The sequence below is a fragment of the Budorcas taxicolor genome, chromosome 2 (genome assembly GCF_023091745.1).
Source record: "Budorcas taxicolor isolate Tak-1 chromosome 2, Takin1.1, whole genome shotgun sequence".
Classification (NCBI taxonomy): Eukaryota; Metazoa; Chordata; class Mammalia; order Artiodactyla; family Bovidae; genus Budorcas; species Budorcas taxicolor.
In genome coordinates, this window is record NC_068911.1 from 173,206,501 (window position 1) to 173,229,387 (window position 22,887).

Below are 22,887 nucleotides of genomic sequence, written 5' to 3' on the forward strand. Positions count from 1 at the left end.
GAATGCAGCACTCCAGGCCTCCCTGTCCATCACCAACTCCTGGAGTTTATTCAAACCCATGTCCGTTGAGTCGGTGATGCCATCCAACCATCTCATCCTCTGTCGTTCCCTTCTCCTTCCGCCTTCAGTCTTTCCCAGCATCAGGGTCTTTTCAAACGAGTCAGCTCTTCGCATCAGGTGGCCAAAGTACTGGAGTTTCAGCTTCAACATCAGTCCTTCCAATGAATATTCAGGACTGATTTCCTTTAGTATGGACTGATTAGCCCAAGGCCTTGCCCTAAGGACCCAGAGAGAGAAATTCCATGTATGCAAATTCAAACACACACTCACACACACACACTCACACACTCACACACACACACTCACACACATACTGGGTGGCAGGCAGGCTGGAGCTCAGCCCCACCGCCCCCCAGCTCTCATCATTCCTTGTTAAACTGTCCTTCACAGCCTCTCCACCCCTCTTCCCTGTTCCCCAAATAGCTCTTGGGAGGCAGTTGTCCCCGCTGCCGGGCCAGGCTCTCTGGGTGGAATCTGAGCCGTCCAAAGTCGAGTGCAAGGTCAGGCATCAGGCCCTCAGACCCTGCCTCCCTCTGTCCGCCTCTCCTTTCCATCACCTCCTCTGAATCCCTATCCCTCCCTCCATCAGAGCCTTCCCAGGGACCAGGGTCATGCGGTGGTTTCAGGCTGTTGGGGTGCTCGCTGGGTGATCATGCCTCAGTTTCCCCATCTGTATTAGAGGATAATGATGTCACCAACAGACAAGACTGCTGTGAGGATTAAATGAGTTAATAAGAGCACGTGGTGCGTACTATGTGAACAAAAACTGTTCTCACTGTCCCCTGGTGATCCGTGTCCACACCAACTTGGACTTCACCCTGAAGCCTCCAGGAGGCTCTCCTGGTGCTGCCCTGAACCTACCAGAAATCCCAGTCTGACCATGCTCCACCCTAGGACTCTGGTCCTAGCAGTGGGTGGGTTTTATCCATGGCGATTCTCCAGGCAAGAATACTGGAGTGGGTTGTCATGCCCTCCTCCACGGGATCTCCCCAACCCAAGGATCGAACCCAGGTCTCTCGCACTGCAGGTGGATTCTTTAACATCTAAGCCCAGCAAAGCCCAAGAACACTGGAGTGGGTAGCCTATCCCTTCTCCAGGGGATCTTCCTGACCCAGGAATCAAACCTGGGGTCCCCTGCATTGCAGGTGGATTCTTTACAGCTGAGCTACCAGGGAAGCCCTTGGGAAGAAAAACACCATTTATTGAGCACCAACTGTATGCCAGGGTCCTGCTAAGGGCTTTGTTCATGGGAACTCAGGTATTCAGAACCCACCCCCACCCCCACCAGGTAGGACTCAGGAAGGTACCAAGGCACAGATAGGCCAGGGAATGTTCTCCAAGCCTTAGAGGGAGGCCCTGCTAGACCAGGAGTTGAACCCACACCCAAAGGCCACGCCCCCCAAAGCCCAGTAGGAGTGAGGGTGCTGAGCCTTCTCCAACTCCCATTTGCTCTGGGTTTCAGCTTACCTGGGGAAGGACGCTGGCTTCGATTCGGAGATGTATAAAAGTAAGGAGGCTGGGGAGGGATGGGCTTTCAGGGAGGAGGTGTGTGGGGTCCCTTTAGAATATAACCATCCATTCCCCACAAAGGGATGTCCACGTGGGGATTGCCTATAAACTGTTAATACTTGTGGACTGGCTTCTGGGGGCCCCTAAGCACCCCAGAGCTGCCGCTATCCGCTGGGCTGTCCAGTGGCCAAAGCTGAATGAGAAAAAGGCAAAGCCAGACAAACAGATATTTGCCATTTCAGTTCACCTGGTCCCACCTAAAGAAATCTCTTCCCCACGCCGCAGCCCCCAGCATCAGGCTCTTCTCCTCGTTAAGACCACCTGGAAAACTGTGAATCCTGACCCAGAGGAGTGGGGACACCCCAGAAGGGTCCTCCTCTCTCCCATCTAAGCCCCAGGCTAAGCCGACACGGCCTCAGAAAACTGCTGTCCTAAGTTTCTGTTCCCACCAGGACTGATGTTTGGCCCCAGCGTGGAGTTCACATCAGTGCTGAAGCCGGTCTTCGCCCGTGAGAAGGAAACCTTCTCCCTGAACTGCCTCTTTTCGGAAGATGTGCTGGACGCCGAGCAGAACATCCAGTGGTTCCGAGACGGTGAGGAACCCCGGTCCCGGCCCCCAGCCTGCAGAGGCGGAGATAGACCCCTGGTGGAGAGAGGAACTCAGCTATGCCCCTCCCCCAACACGTACAAGCCGAGTGATGCGCGGGGTCGAGGCAGAGGGAAGCTGAACAAGCCAGGTGGGCTCAGATCAAATCACCCTGCAAAGGGCCGCTGAGCATTCGCGGTGCCAAGCCCTGCACTGGGTGCCAGGGCAGGGGTAGGCACAGACACGCCATGAAGTCAGGGGGCCCTCCATCCGAGAGAGGGCGGGAAGCCAAAACAGCTGCAGCCTCTGCCGCTCGAGAGCCTCTGGTTGAGAGCCCTTTACGCACACACGACCGCCATCAGCACCCCCGGGCGAGGCCGTATGAAGCAACAGGAACAGAGGCCAAGCGCAGGAGGCGGGTCAGCCTAAGGAGGGTCAGGGCACTTGCCTCGGGCTTTTCAGAGTCAGTTTGTGGGTGCAGGCGAGAACTGCTGCTCATGAGCTGGAAAACCTCTGGGGGATCACAGGCCAGGGCTGGGGAAGGCCCGGTCAGCTCAGGCAGGAAGAGACGGACCAGCCAGGGAGGAGACAGACGGCTGGACCTCCCGCCCTATTCCTGACCAAGCCGGCAGCCGAAGGGCCGGGAGTGCAGCACCCCCAGCAGCTTGAGCCTAGGGAGGTGCCCCTTGGGGGGCTAGGGGTAGAGGAGTAGAGAAGCCACGAGCCCCAAGAAACAGCTGTGATAACAGGCCAAGATGTCCCCCAAACCCGTGGATCCTCGGGAACAGAGGTGCTGACAGGGAGGAGGGGCCTTTGTGGGGTCGAGGAGCAGCATGGTGCACAGCAGGACCTCGGGCGAGGCCTGGCGCCCCTGGCCCCTGCCCTGAGTCCCCGGCCCTCTCCCAAAAGTCCCACCTGCCGACCTCCCACCCTCCTCCCTGACCCTGACCCTCCTCACCAACACCCCAACCCTCTCATTAAGTCCTCTCCCCCTTTCCTGAGTCCCCATCCCACAAACAAGCCCCCTCCCTTCCTTGAGCTCATAACCCCCACCCACCAAGCCCTATCTCCTTCCTTGAGCCCCCAGCCTCCCAAAGAGCCTCTGCCTCTCACACCAGGCCCCCACTGCTCTTGTTTCCACTTCCTCAGAGAACTTCCAACTCCTCACCGAGCCAGCAGCCCCCGGCCCCTTCCTCGGGCGCTCCCCACCCCCTACCCCCACCCCCACTAAGCCTGCTACAGAGGAGAGTTCATAGACCACCTTGGCAGAGTCCTGAAAGTCACCACCCCCTTCCCCAACTCCCCAGCAGAGCCTCGGTCTCTAGCCCAGCCAACCGCATCTCTGCCTGTGAACCCCAAAGCACCTACAGGTTCCCGGGTGAGCTCCAGATCGCCCAGGAGCTCACCCTGGAACCCCTCTCCCCGCAGGGAGGCTGCTGAGGTCCTCCAGTCGCCGGCAGATCCTCTACTCTGACCGCCAGGCAGTCCTGAAGGTGGCCTGCGCCTACAAGGAGGATGAGGGCCTCTACACTATCCAGGTGCCTTCGCCCTTTGGGCTCCGGGAGCAGAGCGCCTACGTGTTTGTGAGAGGTAAGGGGTGGCTGGGGGAGGGTGCCCAGCCAGAGCCCAGGGACCAGGACTCTGCCTTGACCGACTTGCTGTGGGACATGTGGGCGAGCCCCCAGCTCCTCGGGGCCTCAGTGTCCCTGCTATATAGTGAATGAGGGTGTTGAGGCAGAGTCTTTCTAAGATTGCCCATGACCCTCCAAAGGGACCCAGCCTGAGAGTCTCAGGCTCGGAGGGAGCTGGAGAGGAGGGCTGAGGGTGGGCTGGCATCCTTCTAGTCCTGCTTTGCCGCTTCACCGGCTGGGTGACCTTGGGCGATTGGCTTTTCCTCTAGGAGAGTCAGTATTCCCACCTGCAAAATGGAGAGTTGCTCTGGGACTCAAAGATGAATTGTGCCAATTGCTCAGGCCGATGGTGTAGAATGGGCCCCTAGTCAACTGGACTCCCACCCACCCACCCCTAGATGCTGCTGTTTAAAAGAACAGGCTGTCATTCAGGTCTTGGTCTTCAAGATCCACTGCACCCCTGGGGGGCTCGTGAGAAGAGGAATGATGGATGGGAATGGGAGGGGGTTGGTTGCCGAGTGGACATTTACTGGAACAGCCACCCCTACTCTCTTCCCGCGTCCCCCGCTGTCCCGGGTTTCAGATGCTGCAGCCGAGAAGCCAGGGGTCCCAGGCTCCCCCTTGAACATTCGATGCCTGAATGTGAACAGAGACTGCCTCATCCTGACCTGGACCCCGCCCAGTGACACCAGGGGCAACCCCATCACCGGCTACTCCATCGAGCTGTGAGTGGATCTCTTCAGTGGCAGAGCCCACCGGGGGAGATGGTCCTGTGAGAACAAGGGCGGGGCCACAGGAAACGGACCCCATGTCTCTCCTCGGGACAGGGCAGGAGATAGGTGTGTTACTTAGGGGCAACAGGAGGGTGTCCACCTCTGGAGGCAGCCGCTGCCCCTGGACCCTTTACGGCACGAGCTGACCCTGGGAGGGGCAAACATCAGTGCTTGAAGCCTGAGCACACAAGGCTTCGGTGGCTACTCGCCTCCCTGAGTGACAGAGACCCAGGAGCCCTGAGCCTGAAGGGAGGGGGCTTCCCAGGAAGGGGAGGGCCCGGATGCGCCGCCTCCTCCACCCGCCACCTCCGAGACCCTAGCTGGAGGTAAGGCCTAATCCAACCACTAGAATCCTTTCGACAATCCCTATCTGAGGGGGTAGGGGATGCTCTAGTGCCCCATTCTACAGATGGGGAAACTGAGGTACGCTGCCCCATCCAGCCAGTGTGAGGAAAGGCGGTACCCAGAGGGTGTAGAGATCCCAGACTCTGAGGGTCACTCTAGAACACACACCAGCAGAAGACTGGACAGTCCTTGGGGGAAATGCTAAGTCACCCACTCATGAGCCATGTGACCTTGGGCAAGTCATCTCACTCTAAACTCAGAACCCATTGGTAGAATGAAAGCAATCACACCTGACTTCAAGGACCTTCAGGATTAAACAAGATGATGGATGTGATGGGCACAGCATAGTTCCAGCCCACAAGAAAGTTCCATGAAAGGCACTAGCTCTTTTGATTAGCATCCTGGTTGGTGAGAAGGCCTCCTGCAGACCCGAGGCTGGAGCCAGGCTTTTAAATGGAGAGCAGGTGTTTCCCTGGCCGAGATGAGCTGAGCGGACAGCCCAGGGTGGCGGAATGTCCTGGTAGAGGGTCAGACTGGGAGGGTGTGAGTCACGGGCAGGGACTGAAGCCAGGGCTTCTCTCCCACAGGTGCCAGGGAGAGTCCGAGGAATGGGTGCCATGCCACCAGGCTCCCGGCGGGACCTGTCGGTGCCCAATCCAAGGCCTCATCGAAGGCCAGAGCTACCGGTTCCGGGTGAGAGCCATCAACAAAGCGGGAAGCAGCGTCCCCTCCAAGGCTTCTGAGCCGGTTGTCATGGGCGACCGCGACGAAGCTCAGAGGAAGACAGGTGGGCACAGAGGCCCTGAGGGACATGCTAGAGCATCTGTCAGGGCACACCAGGAGACAGGAGAATGGGCCCCATTCTCAGCCCTGGTCCAGGAGACGAGACGCAGCCCAGCCCTCAGGAGCCCTTAGTCTCATGGAGGAGACACAGCCTCAGTGCAGTCGCTCAGTCATGCCCGACCCTTTGTGACCCCATGGACTGCAGCATGCCAGGCCTCCCTGTCCATCACCAACTCCCGGAGTTTACCCAAACTCATGTCCATTGAATCGGTGATACCATCCAACCATCTCATCCTCTGTCGTCCCCTTCTCCTGCCTTCAATCTTTCCCAGCATCAGGGTCTCTTCTAGTGAGTCAGCTCTTCATATCAGGTGGCCAAGGTATTGGCATTTCAGCTTCAGCATCAGTCCTTCCAATGAACACTCAGGACTGATTTCCTTTAGGATGGACTGGTTGGATCTCCTTGCAGTCCAAGGGACTCTCAAGAGTCTTCTCCAACACGATAGTTCAAAAGCATCAATTCTTCAGCGCTCAGCTTTCTTTATAGTCCAACTCTCACATCCAAATATGACTACTGGAAAAACCATAGCTTTGACCCAGTCTCAGGAACCCCTAGTCTGACGGAGGAGACATGGTGCTGTCCTTAGCAGCCTCTCGCCTGAGGGGGAGATAGAGCTTGTCTGCTGAAAGAAACACAAATCTTAGCACCAGATGCTAATCTGGGTGAAACCACAGCACCTTCTTCAGATGCCCTTAACCTGCAGTAGGGAAACTGCCCTGACTTAGAAGCTCCCAGCCTGGAGGGTGGAGGCGGGAAGGCAGCGAGTCGGGGACGCAGCACTCTCAGCCCCAAGGAGTCACCCCGATGTGGGTGTGCTGTGCCCTCGGAATCCAACCCCATCGCTCCTCCTTTCTGTGCCCCTTTGCCCCCAGCGGGCAGAGCACCTCTGGGGTCTGCGAATGCCACCTGCCCAAGGACACACAGAGAGGGGCCGAGAGGTCAGGGCCAGGAGCGGGGAAGGAATTAGCGCCCAGAGCAGGGCTGACCCAGCCACACACCCTGCAGCCCTTAGTTCTCCACTAATGGGTTCCTTTCTCCACCCTAGAGATCCCCTTTGATATGGGAAAAACCATCACGGTCAGCACAGATGACTTTGACGGTATGTGTGAACCCCCTGACACTTGGCCTCAAGACTCCAGCACCACCCCCCTTGTGATCTGGAAGCTGGGACACAAACTGGCCCGAGGCAGAAGCTGACTGTGGGCATGGGTCGGGTGGTGAGCGTGGACGGGGATCCAGCTTGGGGGCCAGGCTCTTGGGTGGGTGACTGCGCCCCTCCTGGGGGATGCAGACATTGGGGAAAGTCTCCAGCAGGACATGGGGAGACCCGAGCTCTGGTTCCGGCCCTGCCCTGCCCAGCCTTCCTGGGTGACTGAAGCAAGTTCCTGCCCCTCTTCTGGTCCCTGGCCCTCTCTTCTATGAAGTGGGGGGCTGAGATGTGGGGTCTCTGAGGGCCCACACATCTCAGCCCCTGGGCGACTCTGATTCCAGACTTTGTGACCATCCCCTCACCCCCGACTAATGTGCACGCCAGCGAGATCCGTGAGGCCTACGTGGTTCTGGGCTGGGAGGAGCCAAGACCCCGAGGCAAAGCCCCGCTGACGTACTTCCTGGAGAAGGTATGGAGACCCCTAGGGCCCCAGCCCCAGGCCAGCCGGAGAAATAGAAACACTATGGGACCAGGATGTGAGGAGGAGTGGAGGTCCAGGGAGGTGCTGAGAGACCCCAGCAGCATCCCCTGGGGAACCCTAATGAGAAGAGAACTTCCTGTCTGGAAGTCCTGAACATAGCCCTACACAGAGGCAGGGGAGTGGATTAAATGACCTTTTCAGATTATCTACAGCTCTGGATGGGATTTGAAGTGTTGAGGGGAAGGGGCTACTGATATTTAGATGGAGGAACTGGAGAGGTCTCCCCGAGAAGGTGAGTTTTGAGTAAAAGCCCAAAGGAAATGGGGCTTCCCTCAAAGCTCAGTCGGTAACGAGTCTGCCTGCAATGCAGGAGACCCGGGTTTGATGCCTGAGTCAGGAAGATCCCCTGGAGAAGGAAATTGCAATCCACTCCGGTATTGTTGCCTGGAAAATCCCATGGACAGAGGAGCCTGGCAGGCTACAGTCTATGGGATTGCAAGAGTCAGACACAACTGATCCAGCCAGAGATTTCTGGGGGAAGAACATTCCAGGGAAAAAGACCAGCAAGTGCAAAGACCCAGAGGCAGGAGTGGAGCCTGGCGCCATCGGGGAGCAGCAGGGGGCCATGGAGCCTGGTGGGCGGACAAAGTGGGACGTGGAACCTGACCAGACAGATGGCAGGAGTCAGACCACAAAGCAGCTTTTACTCCGGGGCTTGGGAGGGTTCTGAGCAGACACTGATGGGATTTGACTTGTGCTGTAAAAGGATTCCTCTGCCTGTCATTTGGAGAAAAGATTGAAGGGAGTTAAAGGTAGAAGAAACAGGCAGACCAGATCAGAGGTTATTGAGATAACTCAGATGGTGAGAGACAATGGTGGCTCTGGATCAAGGTTCTGGAAGGGAGCCTGAGAGAGGTAAACCATGGTTGGATTCTGGGTAAATTTTCAAGGCAGAGCCAGCTGGATTTGGGATTTGGGGGTACTTCTGGTTGGTTGTTTTGTTTTGTTTTTTGGCCGCACTGTGCAGCTTGTAGGGTCTTAGTGCCCCAATCAGGGATCGAACCTGGGTCCTGGCAGTGAAAGCCCCAAGCCTAACCACTGGACCGCAAGGGAATTCCCCCAACTGAATTCACTGGTGGAGTATATTTGAGAGTGAGAAATGAGAGATAGAATCCAGGAAGGCTTCCTGGACTCTGACCTGAGCAGCTGGAAGGATGGGTGCCTTTGACTAGATGTGGGCAGCACTGGTGTGGAGGCAAGTTCAGGGTCAGTTCCGCTGAATGTGAGATGCTTGACAGGCATCCAGGTAGAGACATCACGGAGGCAGGTGAATCCAAAGCTCAGATATTGAGGGGCATCCTGGGGTGGGGAGAGAGGTTACTGAAAGCACATGTGGGAAGTGCTCTCCCACTTAACCAACGACAAGTTTCTCGCCTTTGTCACAGTCGGTCATAGGTAGTGGCACCTGGGAGGCCATCAACTCAGAAACTCCTGTGAAATCCCCAAGATTCGCCCTTTTGGATCTGGAGAAAGGGAAGTCGTACGTCTTCAGAGTGCGAGCGATAAACCAGTACGGCATGAGCGATCCCTCGGAGCCCAGCGAGCCCATTGCCTTGAGGGGGAAGCCAGGTACCTGGGATGCAGGAGAGGGGCGCAGGCCAGGCCAGGCTGTCAGCACCCAAGCCCCGGGCCCCCGGTGGCTGCAGGGACAGAGCCACGCACATTTCTCTGCTCCTGACCACTCTACCTATCACAAAGCTGAGAAGCAACGTGATCACAGGCCTGTGAAGTTTCAGAACATTAAGAACTACATTTCTCTGGGCAAGAGGCTCTTGGAAGTACAGGCATTTTTTTTTTTCAGATCAACAATTCGTGAGTTGCAGAATCCAGCTGGGTCCAGACAGGAGGTGTCTGTGACCAATGGCCCCTCAGGGCTAAAGGTCTCCAACCAGAGCCTGATCCCCCTCGTGCAGCCAGGATTGGGCCCCTAGGCAGGCCTCCCGCCCTCTCCTTGGTCCCACCCCCCAGCTCTACCTCATCAGGTGGGACCACTCTCAATAGCAGCACAGCATGGACCTGAGCAGGTCATTTCTGAGCTGCAAACCTTGATGTCCTCCCCTCCCAAACCTACTGTTCTGAAGGTCTGGTTACCGCCCCCGCCTCTGGCTCTTTCCTGAGCCTCCCAGCGGCAGCTCCACGCTAGTCCTGACTTGCCAGGGTGCCCTTTCTCCTCTGAGGCCTCTGGATTGTGGGGTCTTTTCTCTTTGATAAGACCAGACAGGTCCCTGGAGCTGCCATCACCAACGAGTCTTTTAAGGAACCAACTGCAGCATTGCCCATCTGAGAAGAGCCTGGTGTGGTGCAAGGCCTGTGTGGGGAAGATTGCCAAGTCCTAGATTTATAGTGCTCAATAATGTAGAAAAAAGATATATATATATGCATATATTCAGGCTTCCCAGGTGGTGCTAATGGTAAAGAACCTGCCTGCCAATGCAAAAGATGTAAGAAACGCAGGTTCTATCCCTGGGTTGGGAAGATCCCCTGGAGGAGGTGCATGGCAACCCACTCCAGTATTCTTGCCCAGAGAATCCCCATGGACAGAGGAGCCTTAGCCCACGTGAATGCATGTACATATTCATCATAAGTATAAGTAGGTTGGTGGGCAGATGGAATTTTTTCTTTCATTCTAATCTGGTTAACAGTTAAGCTTGATTCAGGGTCTCAGCCAGTGAGTGGTTTGTGATTGGATGTGGGCAGTCTCTGGACCACAAGGTAGCCTTAGGGCAAGGTTCTGGTACACTTCAGAGAAGGAAAGGAGAGGAAAAGAAGAGAGAGGAGGGGAGGAGAGGAAAAAAAGACAAGGAATTGACTTGTGTTATGAAAGCGAAAGTATTGCCCAAAGTAGGAAAATACAAAAGAAGCAAGAGAGAAAGAGAGAAAGGAAGTGAGGGAGGGAAGGAAGGAGGGAAGGAGGGGCAAGAATGCCCCACCCCACAAAACCCCACTGACAGGGTAACCACTGTGAGCCTCCAGGTACCTGGGCTTCTGGTCTTTTGACCACATGCCTATCAGTGCCTCTTCTTGAAAGTCCAATCAAGCCGTATGTAGAGCTTTACATTCTACTTTTTAAAATTAATGTTATATCACAAACACATCCTCAGGTCTTGAAATCCTCCTTGAAATCAAGATTCTAGTGTGTGAGGACGACTCCGTACATGGATGCCCTCAGCTCCAGCTCTTGCCCACTGCTAGAATCAGGTCTCTTGGATGGTCCCTGCGTGACCTCCTTCAAGCCTCTCCCCACAACGGATGGTCCCTGCATGGCCTCCTTCAAGCCTCTCCCCGCCACCCAGCCTCCATCTACTGCCACACTGCCTTCAACCTGAGAGGCTGAAGTTTCTGATGGGGCCTCCTGAGCCCAGGGCCCCAAGTCTACACCTCAGTACCACCCCTGGGCCAAGTACAGAGCCTGGCTCAGAGTAGGCACTCAGTAGATACTGGGTTTGTGTTGGATGGATGCTGAGTTCAACCTTTGCCTGTGGACTTTGAAGGACCGCTAAAACACAAGGAGAATGTCCAGGGGAAATGGAAGATGAGGCTCTAGAATTCAAGAGAGAAAACAGGGCTGGTGGTAAAGCCTGGGGATTCACCTGCAGAGAGGTGAGGATTGAAGCCATGAGCATAGGTGGACCCTCCATGCCTTTCTTGAAAAGAGTTCAAGAGAAACGGAGCAAGTCAAGGAACTGAAGCTTGGAGGAGTCTCAGATTTAGGAACAAAGGGAAGAGGGGAAAACATAAACAGGTGTGTAAGGAGTTTGAGAAATACAAAGAGTACTAGGAAGGTCCTGATCTGACATCTATCCATTTATCCATCCATCCCTCTGTCCATCCATCCATCCCTCTGTCCATCCATCCATCCATCCCTCTGTCCATCCATCCATCCCTCTGTCCATCCATCCATCCCTCTGTCCATCCATCCATTCATCCATCCATCCATCTGTCCATCTTTCCATCCATTCATCTATCTATCCCTCCATCCATTCTCCCATCCATCCATCCAGATCTCATTTAACAAATCATGGCAGACCCACCTCAAAGAACATTATCTGAGAAAGCCATGAAAAATAACATTTCAAGGGGAAACAAACCATGTTTCCTAAAGACTGGAGATAAGGGCTGAGGAAAATTGTCAGATCTGGTAACTTCTAAGAGAGAATGTGACAGTAAGGATTGATAAAAGAATCTTAATGAGGAAGTGGAAATGTTTGGAGGTGAAGAGAGGACTTTCAGAATACAAGAGCCTGGACCACACCTCTGGGACTAGGAAAGAGCTGCCCAAAGCCCCAGGGCATGTCTGAAGGGCTTGTGGCTACCCCCAGCCACCCCCACCCCCCCATGCCTCTCTGTCTCTCCCACACCTCTCCCCCTTCCCAGCCATGTCACAGCATCTTCACTCGGCCCATATTTTTGTGTTTTAGCCACTCTCCCACCTCCAACGCAAGTTCAAGCTTTCCGAGACACACAGACCTCTGTCTCCCTGACCTGGGATCCAGTGAAAGACAGCCCAGAGCTCCTGGGTTATTACATCTACTCCCGGGAGGCAGGATCCTCTGAGTGGCGAACAGTTAACAACAAACCCATCCAGGGCAGCAGGTGAGTCTGCGCCCACCCTTCCTGCCTCAGAAATAATAATAACGGTAATAATGATGAAGCCTGCCTTTCAAGACACAGTTGGGCACAGGGCACTGTCCTAAGCTCTTTCCATATGTTAGATCAGTTAGTTCTACCTGCAATTCTATGAACTTAGGGCTACCTTTTTGCTTGTTTGTTTGGCTGTTCTGGGTCTTCATTGTGGTACACAGGCTTTTCTAGCTGTGGTTCACAGGCTTAGCTGCCTCATAGCACATGGGATCTTAGTTCCCCCACCAAGGATCAAACCCGAGTCCACTGCAGTGCTAGGCAGATTCTTTACCGCTGGACTACCAGGGAAGTCCCAGGACTGTTATTTTTATTGTCATCGCACAGAAGAAACTGAGGCACAGCACAGATAAGTAGCTTGCCAAAACTTCCTTAGCTAGTGAGTGGAGGAACCAGGACCTGCCCCAGACGGCCTCTTTCCTCTTTTCTCTTTTCTGGTAAACACTCTCTATGGGCACGCTATTTGGAGATAGCAGGGACTGGCTAGGTCTTGTCCTTCCGGAAGCTTAGAGACAGAGAGGCAAAGCATACAGGCCGGGAGGCCAGGGTCTAGGCTCCTCACCCACCCTCGCTCCCCAGGGACCTTTGCACAGAGACTCGCCCTCTCTGACCCTCAGCTCAGCCTGCCTGTGCGCCCCCCCACTCCCCTCTGAGCCTCCCTCCTCACTCGGTGGCCTCATCCTTGCAGGCAGGAGCCTCAGGCTGCTGGACTCATGACTTCTCTCCATTTTGAGGCCCTGTGGGATCAGGGACTCAGTTAATGACACATACCCCCCATTCCATCCAACGACTGACCAGGCCCTGAGTGCACCCGAGGGCTCCCCTCACCCTGGGCTGCAAGATCATTTCACCCAAAGAAAGAGACAGGACCTGGTGCCCCACTGGCTCACGGTGCCTTGCAGTCATTCAAGCTTTGTCACCGCTAAAGTTTGGGTTTGGGACAAATGAGAGTCCAAGTTATCCCTGGAATGACGTCTCCCCAAGGACTTGCATCCACGTGGGCATCCCTGGTGGCGGGGGCGGGGGCTGAGCGAGAGTCACGTGACAGGAGTGGCGTGTCGGAAGAACGTGTCACACGTGGGAGTGGCATGCCCCTCTGGTACATCCAGAGAGCTCAGCACATATGTGTATCTCATCGGTTACGCATGTCAGGGCTGGAAAGAGGGTAAACACAGCTGCCCAGGAGTGTTGCCTGAGGTGATGGCCTAAAGCGAGCTCAGCTGGAAGGCAGGGCCTGGTTCACCACCGTGCCATGAGCTCCTCAGAAGCTGGCTCACAGGAGATGCTCAAAAAAGACTTGAATGAACGAAGAATGAATGGGCAGGCACTGCGCTGGGATTCAGGAGGCCCGGGCTACAGCCCATTCCTGATGGGCTGTGTGCTCTTGGCTCACCTCATTCCTCCTGCAGAAGATCTTCCCTACCTGTAAAATGAAGAAACTAGTTTGATCCATAAGGGCCTTTCCAGCCTTCTAACATTCAACCCCTTGAGGTCAACTGACCAAGAGAAGCTCCCTATAGAACAAGATTTGCTCCAGGAAAATGTTGATAAGTGGAGAAGGATTCACAGTCTGGGTCTTACTGAGAAGGGACAGGATGGGAGGACATTTTTCTCTAAGCCAGAGTATCCTTGTATGCCTCTGGCTGATGATTCTCTTTGGGGGTCTTTAAAGGGACTCTGATTTAGAGTTACAGCATTTGTACAGATAAAAAGACCACTCGAGTTCCCAGGATGAGGCCCAAAGTCCCGGAGATCTACTAGACTGCTAGGTTCAGGGGTTGGCTACCTGGGCCTTCAAATGGTACCTTTCCCAAGGTATTTGCTTTTTTTTTTTTTTTAATTTTACTGCGATGGTGCACAGGCTTCTCTGTAATTGTGGCAGTGAGGCTTAGTTGCCCTGTAGTATGTGGGATCTTAGTTCCCCAGCCAGGGATTGAACCCATGTCCCCCGCATTGCAAGGCAGATTCTTAACCACTGGACCACCAGGGAAGTCCCCAGCGTGTTTGCACTTTAATGACAGGCTCTAGAAGTCACAGCCTTTAAAATCTTAAGGACCTCACCCTCTAGGATGCAGGCATCACTTTGGGGGCAGGGGCAAGGTCTTTAGGTGAGAACTGAGGCCCTCCAATCCTCCCACGCTGGGGGCCACTTATCCCGCACAGGGTTGTTCTAGAAACTTCAGGGATGTCTCCAAACTGTTTGGCCGTCCCTGAAGGCAGCACATTTCTCTCCCAGGTTTACAATTCCCGGGCTAAGGACAGGGAAGGAGTATGAGTTTTGTATCAGGTCCGTCAGCGAGGCCGGAGTCGGGGAGAGCTCAGCCATCACCGAACCCATCAGGGTCAAGCAGGCTCTGGGTGAGTCCACAGGGCAGGTGCAGCCTGCAAGCCTGGAGGGTGGGCAGCCGTGGCCTGGGCAGAGAGCTGGGGGCTTATTGACCATCTCTTGGAGGGTCCAATCCAGAGACCACGGGGCAGAAGCCTTCCCGGGGGATCAGATGCCGCCCCTGACCACCCAATCCTTTGAGGAAAGAGTAACAGTGGCCTGAGACCAGCATGGAGGCCCAGGTGTCCTCTGTGTAGCAGAGTCAGAGTTATCAAGGGACACCGCCGGCTAAGTCAGCACCCTCAGAGAGGGTAGGCACCCACCAGGGGAGGCTCACCACCTCCCTCGGGCCCCACTGCCCAGTCTGGCCACGCCCTGGGAGCAGTGACCCTCACCCCCTTGCCTCCCTGTAGCTACACCGTCTGCGCCATATGACTTCGCCCTCCTGAACTGCGGGAAAAATGAAATGGTCATTGGATGGAAACCCCCAAACCGGCGTGGAGGGGGCAAGATCCTGGGTTACTTCCTGGACCAGCACGACTCCGAGGAGCTGGACTGGCACGCGGTCAACCAGCAGCCTGTCCCCACCCAGGTTTGCAAGGTGAGGCTGGAAGGCGGCCACCGGCCTGAGGTCCTGACTTACGCAGGCAGAGACCAGAGGTCGGGGCTGGAGGTTCTGAGGCTGAGAGACCTCAGGCTCTTCGGCCTGCACGATCCAGCTGATTGTCAAGGGCAGACCAATCTCACCAAAAGTCCCCACAGACCTCCCGCTGTGAGCTCGATCCTCTGTCTCCCCAGCCTCAGCCTTCACAGTCTGTCTTTCTGCTCTTCAAGGTCAGCAACCTCCATGAAGGTCACTTCTATGAGTTCCGTGCCCGGGCCGTAAACTGGGCGGGTGTTGGCGAGCTGTCGGCACCCAGCAAGCTGTTTGAGTGTAAAGAGTGGACGATGCCCCAACCAGGTGAGTGGCCGGGAGGAGCCAAAGGCCAGTACCAGTCCTTGCCTCCCTCCCCAAAGCTAACCAGTGAAGATGAACATCACTGCCCTGCTCTCTTTCCCCATCCCCTTCCACCAATGGGCCCATAATCTTATCCACAGATGGTCGTAACCCAGTTAGGTCAAGAGCTCTGACCTTGGTTGGCCATTGACTGACCCTGCACCCCTGTCCAAATTAACTCTCTAGCTCAGCACTCCATCGGAGCTCTGATTCTCACCACAGGCCAATCTCAAACCCCAAAGGCACACGGCTAGGTGACCAGCTCATTCCAGTTTGCCCAGCACTTTCCCCGTATTATCATCAAAAGTCCCATGTGCCAGTCCTGGACAAAGAGCCGCATTAGCGTTCTCACAAGGTAGCCCTTCACCTCCCACTTAGGAAGGGAGGATTCCAACCTTCCACCTTTCCATTCAGCTCAGTGCTGTTTCTGCACAAACCTTTTACCTGAATGGCAGATAGTCACTCTGTGCGAGGCCTGAGACAACATTATAAACAACTGATACTTACTGGATACTAACAGGTGTATTCTGTCATTAATGCTCACACCAGAACTCTTCTATTAGAACTACTATTATCCCCATTTTACAGATGAGGAGACAAGAGCATAGAGGTGAAGTAACTTGCCCAGAGTCTGCATGGCCTGAAAGGGTGGAACTGGGACCTGAACCCCACACCCTGAGCTTCTACATTAAACACTGAAATGGCAAAGAGATCAAACGGATGAATGCTGTGTGGGGGCTGGGAATGAGGAGGATCAGGGATGTTTCCCAGAGGAAGTGCTACTGGGCACACTTAACTCTGTTTCCGAGGCAGACCAAGCTTTGCCATGAAGCCAAGGCGGGCCAGGTCTCCACCAGACCCTGAGCAGGCACTTCCAGGCCTGGGAGGGATCGGAAGATGGACAAGCTTGCTGACTTGCCACCCGCTTGCCTCCTGACTGTGTGGCTGGCATTTGAATGCCTGGCTGCCCATCTCCTTCTCTCGCCCATCTTCCCACAGGGCCCCCGTATGACCTGCGGGTGTTTGAGGTGCGGGCCACCTCCCTGATGCTGACGTGGGAGCCCCCTCTCTACCAAGGGGCTGGACCTGTCACAGGCTACCGCATCAGTTTCCAGGAGGAAGGCTCTGAGGAGTGGAAGCCAGTCACTCCAGACCTCATCTCTGGCACCCACCTGAGGGTGAGTCCCCGCCCTGCCACAGGATACAGCGACTCCAGAACATCAAAGCTGGACCGGCCCTCAGAGGTCACTGCCCTCGCTTACTGGCAGCAGAGGATCAGAAAGGGGGTGTGGCTTAGCCAGGGTCACACAGCGAGTTCGCAGTAGGTCTGGCTGGCAGGTTGGCCTTAACTTGCTCTGTGCTGAGTAGTTCAGTTCAGTCGCTCAGTCGTGTCCGATTCTTTGTGACCCCATGAATCGCAGGACGCCAGGCCTCCCTGTCCATCACCAACTCCTGGAGTTCACTCAGACTCACGTCCATTGAGTCCATGATGCCATCCAGCCATCTCATCCTCTGTTGTCCCCTTCTCCTCCTGGCCCCAATCCCTCCCAGCACCAGGGTCTTTTCCAATGAGTCAACTCTTCACATGAGGTGGCCAAAGTACTGGAGTTTCAGCTTTAGCATCATTCCTTCCAAAGAAATCCCAGGGCTGATCTCCTTCAGAATGGACTGGTTGGATCTCCTTGCAGTCCAAGGGACTCTCAAGAGTCTTCTCCAACACCACAGTTCAAAAGCATCAATTCTTCAGCACTCAGCCTTCTTCACAGTCCAACTCTCACATCCATACATGACCACAGGAAAAACCATAGCCTTGACTAGACAGACCTTAGTCGGCAAAGTAATGTCTCTGCTTTTCAAGATGCTATCTAGGTTGGTCATAACTTTTCTTCCAAGGAGTAAGCGTCTTTTAATTTCATGGCTGCAGTCACCATCTGCAGTGATTTTGGAGCCCCCAAAAATAAAGTCTGACACTGTTTCCACTGTTTCCCCATCTATTTCCCATGAAGTGATGGGACCGGATGCCATGATCTTCGTTTTCTGAATGTGGAGCTTTAAGCCAACTTTTTCACTCTCCACTTTCACTTTCATCAAGAGGCTGAGTAGACTCCTCCCTAAAAATTCACTTGTAATCAGCAAGGTGTAGCAGCCTTTGGGTGTGCATATCCCGCTTTAAAACACTTATTTATTATTTACTTTTGGCTGTGCTGGCTCTCTGCTGCTGAGAGGGGTTTTTCTCCTGTTGCAGGGAGCAGGGGCCGCTCTCTAGTCGTGGTGCACTGGGTTCTGATTGCAGTGGCTTCTCTTCTTGCAAAGCATGGGCTCTAGGGCATGCGGGCCTCAGTAGTTGTGGCGCATGGAGCTTAGTGGCTCTGTGGCATGTGGCATCTTCCCGGACCAGGGACTGAACCCATGTCCCCTCCATTGCTGGGTGCATTCCTATCCACTGTACCACCAGGGACGTCCTTGATATGCACATCCTTTAAGCTAGGAATTCTACTTCTAGGACTGAACTGTAGAGGAGCAGTTAGTCAAATGCACAAAGACCTCAGGACAGCGACGCTCACTGTAGTGTTGTTTATGAAGGCAAAAGTTGGAAACAGCTTAAACATCCATCAGCAGTGGGTTTGTTTAAATAGATCACAGTGTATCCTTGATGCGAACTCAGTGCCAGGGAGTAAAGACTGTGGGAGTTTAAGGAATAGCAATAGTATATACAACAAGGTAGAGCTACTTGTAAGTTTTGACACAAAAATGTATCCGTCATATGTGGCTAAAACAATGCACAATACAGAGCAGGATATTTAAATGTTCAGTTCAGTCGCTCAGTCGTGTCCGACTCGTTGCGACCCCATGAATTGCAGCACGCCAGGCCTCCCTGTCTATCACCATCTCCCGGAGTTCACTCAAACTCATGTGCATCGAGTCGGTGATGCCATCCAGCCATCTCATCCTCTGTCGTCCCCTTCTCCTCCTGCCCCCAATCCCTCCCAGCATCAGGGTCTTTTCCAATGAGTCAACTCTTCCCATGAGGTGGCCAAAGTATTGGAGTTTCAGCTTCAGCATCAGTCCTTCCAATGAACACCCAGGACTGATCTCCTTTAGGATAGGCTGGCTGGATCTCCTTGCAGTCTAAGGGACTCGCAAGAGTCTTCTCCAACATCACAGTTCAAAAGCATCAATTCTTTGGTGCTCAGCCTTCTTCACAGACTAACTCCCACATCCATTCCTGACCACTGGAAAAACCATAGCCTTGACTAGATGGACCTTTGTTGGCAAAGTAATGTCTCTGCTTTTCAATATGCTATCTAGGTTTGTCATAACTTTCCTTCCAAGGAGTAAGCATCTTTTAATTTCATGGCTGCAATCACCATCTGCAGTGATTTTGGAGCCCCAAAAAATAAAGCCTGACACTGTTTCCATTGTTTCCCCATCTATCTGCCATGAAGTGATGGGACCAGATGCCATGATCTTCGTTTTCTGAATGTTGAGCTTTAAGCCAACTTTTTCACTCTCCTCTTTCACTTTCATCAAGAGACTTCTTAGTTCCTCTTCACTTTCTGCCATAAGGGTGGTGTCATCTGCATATCTGAGGTTATTGACATTCCTCCCGGCAATCTTGATTCCAGCTTGTGCTTCTTCCAGCCCAGCATTTCTCATGATGTACTCTGCATTTAAGTTAAATAAGCAGGGCGACAATATACAGCCTTAACGTACTCCTTTCCCAATTTGGAACCAGTCTGTGGTTCCATGTCCAGTTGCTTCCTTATGTTAGATAACATTTAATAGGGGTTTCCCTAGTGGCTCATGGGTAAAGAACCCAGCTGCGATGCAGGAGACGCAGGTCTGACCCCTGGGTTGGGGAGATCCCCTGGAGGAGGAAATAGCAACCCACGCCAGCATTTTTGCCTGGGAAAATCCCATGGACAGAGGAGCCTGGCGGGCTACAGACCATGGGGTCACAAAAGAGGCAGACACAGCTGAGCGCCTGAGCACGCAGCACGTAATATATGCATCGCACGTTGCATCTTAATGACCGCGTATGCATACACATGTTTCTTAATTTCAATGAGAAGCAAACTCCGAACTCTTTGGATAAATGATAAATGTGGCAGAATCACTGGTTTTATGCACCTGTGGTGGTTGTTTTCACTTCCACATGTGTAGAAGGGGAAACACAAACAACACTCTTCTGGCATAACAAAGACGGCTCCCGCATATTTGTCTTGTCAGAAAGCAAGGGTGTCCACTGAAGCATTCTTGGTGGTGATTTAGTCACTAAGTCGTGTCCAACTCCTGGGACCCCATGGACTGTAGCCCGCCAGGCTCCTCTGTCCATTGGATTCTCTAGACAAGAATACTGGAGTGGGTTGCCTTGCCCTTCTCCAGGGAATCTTCCCAACCTAGGGATCGAACCCAGGTCCCCGGCATTGTAGGCAGATTCTTTAACAACTGAGCTACAAGGGAAGCCCGTAGCATTCTTAACAGACACGAATTACTAACAGACAATCCATCGGATCACAGACTTCCAGGCGGTAGTATCTGTCTCTGAAGACAACATGTCTCACAGGCCTCCTTGGTTTAAGGAAAGTTCCATGAGATGTATTCAATTTTATCTTCTGCAGCGCTAAGGAGAGAGGGAATATTTTCTCCCAGCAGGCAGGAGGGTGTGTGGGTTTCAGCCCCACAGGTGAACACTCTGTTAGCACCAAGAGGAAAGAAAAGCACGCTCGAGAGGCCTGAAACGATGTGGAAAGAAGATACTAGCAAGCAGACTACGGTGCGCATCACATCTCAACATGGTCTGAGTGCTAAGTCGCTTCAGTCATGTTCAGATCTTTAGGACCCCATGGACTGTAGCCCATCAGGCTCCTCTGTCCGTGGGATTTCCCAGGCAAGAATACTGGAGTGGGTTGCCATGCCCTCCTCCAGCGGATCTTCCCAACCCAGGGATCAAACCTGCATCTCTTATGTCTCCTACTGCAAGAGGGTTCTTTACCACTAGCGCCACCAGGGAAGCCCTCAACATGGTTTACCTGCATTTAATACAAGCACTAATGGATTTTTACAATATTGGCAACTTTGGTCATCTCTAGGAGTGGAAATACCAGGGGAGCCTTCACTTTATATTCTTTTCTATTGCTTTGATATTTTCCCCAACAAGCATGCATTTCTTTCATAGTCAGAAAAAAATTAAAATAGTTCATTTTGAAACAATAATATTAAGTCTTAACTGAATCACAGAGGGATGAGAGCCCATGGGATGCTCTGAGATTCTGCAGCTGCTGCCCCCATGGGAGCCGGCTCCCTGCGGTAGAGTCAGCCAGTGCTGGACAGCTGACCCTGGAGAGCCACAGGAGATGGCTGGTCCCTCTGCCCTCCAGGGTCGGGGAGCTTCAGTGACTTGGTGCCATTCCTGCATGTGGATGATTGGCCGGCATTCACTCAACACTTCTGGACACCTCCTTAGTGCCAGACCGGGAACTAGATCCTGGATGTAAAAAGCTCAAGGCTCAAGTCGCAGGCCTTGGGGGACAGGCAATTACAATACTGTGTGCCATACAATCGAGATAGGTTCAAGGGATTCTGGGCACTCCAAGGAGGAAGGGAAGAGACCCTTCCTGGACTCGTCCCATCTGCCATGCTGAGTGGCTGAGGATGAGTTGGAGTTGCTAGACCAAGAGGAGGGAAGGGCATTCCAGACACAGGGCTCTGCGAGGGCAAAGGCAGGGAGGCATGAAGCAGCGTGATGCATGGGGGACCCTGAGGAGCCAGGGAGTGAAGGGGGCACAGAGCGGAGGAAGAAGACAGAAGGCTAAAGATAGTTGGGTGAGGAAGACTTTGGTACGAAGCCACAAAATCTGAAGTTCACCCTGAAGCCACTGAAAGAATTAAGTGCAATCAGACTGGCATCTTGGAAAGATTGGTAGAGGGAAACATAGACCAGGAAGATGGGTCTAGATGCAGAGGCGCCATTTAGGAAACTTGCACTAACCCTGGTGAGAAGAAATAACACTTTAATCAAGGCATGGCTGGGACACAGAGAGGTCACATTCAGGAAACGTTAGAGGGACTTCTCTGGTGGTACAGTGGATGAGAATCCACCTGCCAGTGCAGGGGACACAGGTTTGACCCCTGGTCCAGAAAGATTCCACATTCCACGGAGCAGCCAAGCCCATGTACCGCAGCTACTGAGTCTGCACGGTCCAGAGCCTGTGCTCTGCAACAAGAGAGCCCACCACAGTGAGAAGCCTGTGCACTGCACCTAGAGCGCAGGCCCTGCTCGCCGCCACTGGAGAAAGCCCACGTGCAGTAACAAAGCCCCACGTGCAGTAACAAAGCCCCAGCGCGTCCAACAAGCAGTCAATAAATTTTTTAAAAAAAAGAAAGAAACGTTAGGGAAATAAAATGGGAACTTTGGTGATGAGAGGTGTAGGGCTCAAGAAAAAGATGTCAGAGATGATCCCCAAGCTTCTTTCCGGGGTGACGGATGGAGGAGAGGCCGGGGGCCCAGGAGGAGAAAGAGTTTTCTTGTGAGGAAGCTGATGGTAAGCTAAGCTCCAAGCAGATGGAGTTCTGGGTGTCACAGGCATGGGAGGTAATCTCAGTGGAGATGCCTGTCTGAAGCTGGAGCTCAAGAAAGGAACAAGCCCCTAGCCTGTCCCTTCCCCCAGGGCAGCCTGGCACCCCCCGGGGGTGGATGGTGATGGATCAATCCCCTGCAGCCCGTGGCCAGAGCCTCTGCCCTCCTCAGGGCTCACTCTTACCCTCTCCTTTCCTCCAGATTTCCGATTTGCAGCCGGGGAAGACCTACATGTTCCAAGTACAGGCTGTGAACTCAGCGGGCCCAGGGCAGCCATCCATGCCCACCGACCCGGTACTCCTGGAGGACAAGCCAGGTAGGGGGAAGGCGGGGGAGGATCCGCAGCAGGAAGATGGACCGGCTGGGCCTCCCCTCCCCCCCACACCCCTTCCTGCCCATTTCTCTCCCAGCCCCCACTCTCGTTTATTTCTGTGGGATCCTGAGATGGATCCTGAAATCTGAACACATGGTCTTCTTCTACGAGATGGGTCCTCCATCCTTGATACGCCAGGTTCCTAAACTCTTACAACTCTTCGTGGATATTTAAAATAATAACCAGCTGCATTTCAGATACACCATGTGACTTTGCCTGCCTTGCAGTCACAGGTCCCTCCTGGGTCCCCTCCTACCACACAGGCCAGATGCTATGTCGGGTCCTTACACTGTCTGACCCTCCCAACAAGCCCTTGAGAGAGCTGTCCTTGTCCCCACTTTTTTTTAATGTTTATTTATTTATTATTTTTGGCTGCACTGGGTCTTTGTTGCGGCTCGAGGGCTTTCTCTAGTTGCAGCGAGCAGGGACTACTCTCCAGCTGCTTAGCTGTGGCACATGGGCTTAGTTGCCTCACAGCGTGTGGGATCTCCCTGGACCAGGGGTCAAACCCGTGCCCCCTGCATTGGCAGGCAG

General features: G+C 53.8%; 1 protein-coding gene across 2 annotated transcripts in view; it reads left to right on the forward strand.

The window, feature by feature from the left end:
- The window catches only part of MYOM3 (myomesin 3), a 52,401-nt gene that overhangs the window by 12,699 nt on the left and 16,815 nt on the right, over nucleotides 1–22,887 (forward strand). For both annotated transcript variants that reach the window (XM_052662148.1, XM_052662154.1), the window contains exons 8-21: nucleotides 1,523–1,567; nucleotides 2,022–2,162; nucleotides 3,584–3,745; nucleotides 4,370–4,511; nucleotides 5,492–5,691; nucleotides 6,794–6,847; nucleotides 7,240–7,367; nucleotides 8,825–9,008; nucleotides 11,858–12,032; nucleotides 14,314–14,435; nucleotides 14,817–15,004; nucleotides 15,238–15,364; nucleotides 16,400–16,578; nucleotides 22,182–22,296. In XM_052662148.1, coding sequence (XP_052518108.1) covers nucleotides 1,523–1,567; nucleotides 2,022–2,162; nucleotides 3,584–3,745; nucleotides 4,370–4,511; nucleotides 5,492–5,691; nucleotides 6,794–6,847; nucleotides 7,240–7,367; nucleotides 8,825–9,008; nucleotides 11,858–12,032; nucleotides 14,314–14,435; nucleotides 14,817–15,004; nucleotides 15,238–15,364; nucleotides 16,400–16,578; nucleotides 22,182–22,296 — 1,962 coding nt within the window. The remainder of the gene's footprint in view (nucleotides 1–1,522; nucleotides 1,568–2,021; nucleotides 2,163–3,583; nucleotides 3,746–4,369; nucleotides 4,512–5,491; nucleotides 5,692–6,793; nucleotides 6,848–7,239; nucleotides 7,368–8,824; nucleotides 9,009–11,857; nucleotides 12,033–14,313; nucleotides 14,436–14,816; nucleotides 15,005–15,237; nucleotides 15,365–16,399; nucleotides 16,579–22,181; nucleotides 22,297–22,887) is intronic.